General features: G+C 48.6%; 1 protein-coding gene across 1 annotated transcript in view; it reads left to right on the top strand.

The window, feature by feature from the left end:
- Nucleotides 1–5000, top strand: part of LOC115180694 (prospero homeobox protein 1-like) — a gene marked incomplete at its 3' end in the record, with an annotated part of 28516 nt that overhangs the window by 6520 nt on the left and 16996 nt on the right. Inside the window, 5 exon segments of the mRNA XM_029742910.1 lie at nt 995–1395; nt 1812–2432; nt 2916–3028; nt 3098–3616; nt 3618–4167. Coding sequence (XP_029598770.1) covers nt 1048–1395; nt 1812–2432; nt 2916–3028; nt 3098–3616; nt 3618–4167 — 2151 coding nt within the window.

Raw genomic sequence — 5000 nt, 5'->3', positions numbered from 1 at the left:
CCATAGCCACAGGAAGTAGAGGTGTTGAGGGTGCTGATTTAATACCATAGCCACAGGAAGTAGGGGTGTTGAGGGTGCTGATTTAATACCATAGCCACAGGAAGTAGAGGTGTTGCGGGTGCTGATTTAATACCATAGCCACAGGAAGTAGAGGTGCTTAGTAGAGGCCTTTATTAGTCCTGTATTAACAGACCCATATAGTCTGTATCACTGGGCCTTTACTAGTCCTGTATTAACAGACCCATATGTTCTGTATCACTGGGCCTTTACTAGTCCTGTATTAACAGACCCATATGTTCTGTATCACTGGGCCTTTACTAGTCCTGTATTAACAGACCCATATATTCTGTATCACTGGGTCTCCACTAGTTCTGTATTAACAGACCCATACAGTCGTCTGTAGCGCGGGCAAATAAATAACATTCTGCACCCCCTAAACAAAAATAATAATTCTGCTCTGCTCCCGAAACATCTTCCCTCAGCTACGTTTAAGAGACTCTTTCCTTACACCAGTCCAATGGTTTTAATTCACTGAGCAGTAGGAGAACTCAGAGCAACTCAGAGGAGCTTTGAATAGAAAACTGTAATGGCTCAATTGGTTGTACACTCTTAGAAAGAAAAGGGTTTCTTTGTCCACATAGGAAAACACTTTTTGGTTACAGGTAGTCTGGTATCATTCATCAGATATAAGGGTCTCTTGAAAGACCATATTAATGTTTTTGTCCGTAATAACCGCTGAATGACCAATAAACAAAACTAACTTTTAATTATACAGCCTTCCCTGTAGCTCAGTTGGTAGAGCATGGTGTTTGCAACACCAGGGTTGTGGGTTCGATTCCCACGGGGGGCCAGCACAGAAAAAAAAAAAAAAAAAATTCTGAAATTGTATGAAATGTATGTATTCACTACTGTAAGTCGCTCTGGATAAGAGCGTCTGCTAAATGACTAAAATGTAAAATGTAATTATGTTTATTTATGTCCTTTATCAATCCAGGTGCATCTGTCTGTCAGGACCCTTCGATATGTCACTTTAGCTGCCCCTCGAGGATGCCTGACCATGCTTCGTCCCTAAGCAGACAGACAAAGAGGCGCCGCGTGGACATCGGGGTGAAGAGGACTCTGGGAAGTGTCGTGTTTTCCAGAGCAAGAGAGACCCTCCTACTCAACGCCATGAACCAATCCCATGGCCCCAAGCAGGACGGAGACTGCTCGTTGGTCCCTCACAGCTATGGTGGGTCCAATGGGGATGGAGCGAAGTCGAATGTTCTCAGGAAGCTTCTGAAGCGAGCGAACTCGTACGAAGACGCCATGATGCCTTTCCCTGGCACCACCATCATCTCTCAACTGCTGAAGAGTAACATGGGGAAGAATGGAGACAGAGAGGGAGGCTTCCAGGTATACACACACACACACACACACACACACACACACACACACACACACACACACACACACACACACACTGTACACACACACACTGTACACACACACTGTACACACACACTGTACACACACACACACTGTACACACACTGTACACACACTGTACACACACTGTACACACTGTACACACTGTACACACACACACACACTGTACACACACACACACACACACACACACACACACACACACACACACACACACACTGTTCACACACACACTGTACACACACACACTGTACACACACACACACACACATTGTTATTTAAACAAAGTTAATAGCTAATAATCTGATAATCCCATACGGGATTAGATTATTTAGAGTGATTGACTAACTCCATCTATCTATCCATCCGTTCCTTTTCTTCCAGGGTAGTGGAGGTCTCTCCAGTGCTGGGTCAGATCTCCAAGCTGAGGACGTCTGCAGCAACTCCTCCAGAGACAGCCCCCTCGCCCTCTCTCCCTCCCCCTCCTCCCCCTGCCTCCCCCCATTTGGCCGCCCCCCCCTTCCTCCTCATCCCCCGCTCACCTCTCTGGACCTGGAGCGCCTCACAGACGAGCACCTGCGTGCCAAACGGGCCAGGGTGGAGAACATTATCCGGGGCATGAGCCATTCCCCCTGCGTTGCTCCGCCTGCCCTCCGGCCTGGAGAAAGGGACAGGGACAGGGAAGGAGACCGAGAGACAGGGAACGAGAGGGTGAGAAGAGAGAACAGGGAGAGGGAACGGGACTGTCCCCCACTGCAGTCTCCCAGCCCTGGGTCTCTATCTAGAGGGAGAGGGGAGGAGTACAAGGAGAGCCGGGGGGAGACTAAAGGAGAGGTGTACAGGGAGAGCCGGGGGGAGACTAAAGGAGAGGTGTACAGGGAGAACAAGAGAAAGCAGCGTCTCCCCCAGCAGCAACAGCAGTCCTTTACTCAGCTGGTGTGTGTCAGACAGGAGAAGAGACAAGAGGAGAGACGACAACTCAAACTACAGCTAGAGGATATGCAGGTGAGGGGATGCACACAGACACACACACACACACACACAGACACAGACACACACACACACGCACAGACACACACACACACACACACACACACACACGCACACACACACACACACACACACACACACACACACACACACACACACACGCACACACACACACACAGCAAGTTGTAAATATTGCTATTTGAGTTGTAGAAAAGCGGCCAAAACTTTTTATATTACGGAAGCAGTGTTATCAGATGCATTCATATTTTTAATTGATTACTTTATTACTTTATTATGTAGTGCAGGTTATTTATTAATTGATTGATGTATTATATATGTCTTTATATATATTGTTATTCATGTATATTTATTTATTCATATTCTCCTGTATTTATATAGGTGTGTCAGCTGCAGAAGTTGTTTGCAATTCATTAATTAATTAATTAATATTTTTGATTGATTGATATATATTTCAAAAAGTTTGTATTGTTTCTACAGAAACAACTTCGTCAGCTGCAGGAGAAGTTCTACCAGATCTATGACACTGAGACTGAGGAGGAAAGAGGAGGAGGAGGAGAGGAGGAGGAGGAGGACAGAGAGAACGAGACAGAGTTGGGGAGAGGAGGAGGAGGGGAGGAGGAGGAGGAGGAGAACAGAGAGAACGAGAGAGAGAAGGAGAGAGGAGGAGGGGAGGAAGACGGGAACCTGTCGGAGGACAGTGTCCGCTCCGACGGTTTGGAGGACAGACACAGGGACCACCACGGCAACCGTAACCGTGCCGATCGTATCCACGGCGACTTGTCAGAGTTGCTTGACGACCCAGGTCTGTTTCTGGACCGAGCCAGAGCCCTGCTCCGAGAACAGGCCCTTTTGGATGGGGAGAGGGAGGAGGACGAGAGAGAGGAGGGAGAGAGGGAGGGGGGGGAGGAGAGTGATTGGGGCCGAGGGGAGAGAGGGGCAGGAGGGGGGACGATGCGAGCAGAGGGGAGGCAGCTAGCCGAGACTCTGAAACAGGAGCTGAACTCTGCCATGTCGCAGGTGGTCGACACCGTGGTTAACGGGTTCAACCACAAACCCCCCAACCATCATCATCTTCAACATCATCCTCAACATCATCCTCATCACCGTGGCTCCCAAAACACCCCCTCTCCCACCAACACTGCCTCACAGGCCTCCTTCCCTCGCTTCCCCCCCCTCCCTCACCACTGACTCTCAAAGCCCCATCTTCCACTCAGCCAACCAGAGGCTGCCATGCTTCGGCGATGTCATCATCCCTAGCCCGCTGGACTCGTTCGTGGGTCTCAGCGTCCCTACGGCCGGCGACCAGACAGAAGCACTACCTCTTGTGGTCAGGAAGACCAACGCCGACCCACAACACCGGAACCCCTCTCTCCCTCCTCCTTACCCCCACCACCCCTCCCTCCATCCCTCCCCCCTCTCCGCCTCACTGGGGTTCTCCCCTCCCTCCTTCCGACACCCCTTCTCCCTCCCTCTCATGGGATACCCCTTCCAGAGTTTCCCCAAAGACCAGCGCTCCTCCCCTGAGTCCATGGACGTCTCCAGGGAAACTGTGGGGCTGCGGACCAAGATGGGGTCGGGCGGGGGCGTCCATTTTGTCTCCCACCACCACCACCACAGGCAGAGCACTCCGCCCCAACATGGAGGAGGGAGCGAGGGGCTGTCGCTCGTCAAGTCAGAGTGTGGAGAGCTCCAGGACATGGCTGACATATCGCCTTATTCAGGGAGTACCGTATCCTTTCCTAGTGAACTCCAGGTGTGTGTGTGTGTGTCTCAGTGGACGACAGATTGAGACATCTTTAGCCAGGCAGATCGACTCAAGGTTGACTTTGAAAATGGACATCTGTCCATGTCCTGAGGATGTCGGGAAAGGCCTTCAAAACCGGCCACTAGGGGCAACAGTGGCTGACACTCATTTCTATGTCATATTTTTAACCCAAACCTTAATGCGTAACTTAACCATTCGAGAATGAAATGTCTAAACTTAATGTTTTAAACCTAACCCAAAACCTTAACTTTTAACTTCAGAAAATGAAGTCAAATTGGTAAAACCTCGACATGTAGGTCTCAGCAGTGGCTGTAATAGTCCTTAACCTGTTGAGGATCTTATCCCGATCTTATCCCGGTATTGGGATTCATTGTCATGTGACCATGGCGGGGAATTCAAAACTGCAAGAGTAATCATTTCAAAAAATCAAATAATCAACTATTTTCCTCCATTTGAAAGATATATCTTCTAAATCTAACCACGCTGTCCGATTTTCAGAGGCATTACGGAGAATGCATAAAGTTAGGTTATGTGAGGAGAGTACATTGACAATAGCTGCGTGTAATGTTTAGCCAATTCAAAGAAGGGCATCAACAGACAGAAAACTAGCTAGAATTATGCACTTACCTTTGACAATCTGCATCAGATGACACTCATAGGACATTATGTTATACAATACATGCATTTTTAGTTCCATCAAGTTCATATTTATATCCAAAAACAGCATTTACAGTCGCGGTGAAATTCAGAATTTTTTTCGGCTCGAATGCACCCAGTGAATCCAGCATTACAAATCA

This window comes from Salmo trutta, unplaced genomic scaffold (assembly GCF_901001165.1).
Source record: "Salmo trutta unplaced genomic scaffold, fSalTru1.1, whole genome shotgun sequence".
Lineage (NCBI taxonomy): Eukaryota > Metazoa > Chordata > Actinopteri > Salmoniformes > Salmonidae > Salmo > Salmo trutta.
Note: the sequence above shows the minus strand (reverse complement) of the source record. Positions and strands in the feature narration are given on the sequence as shown.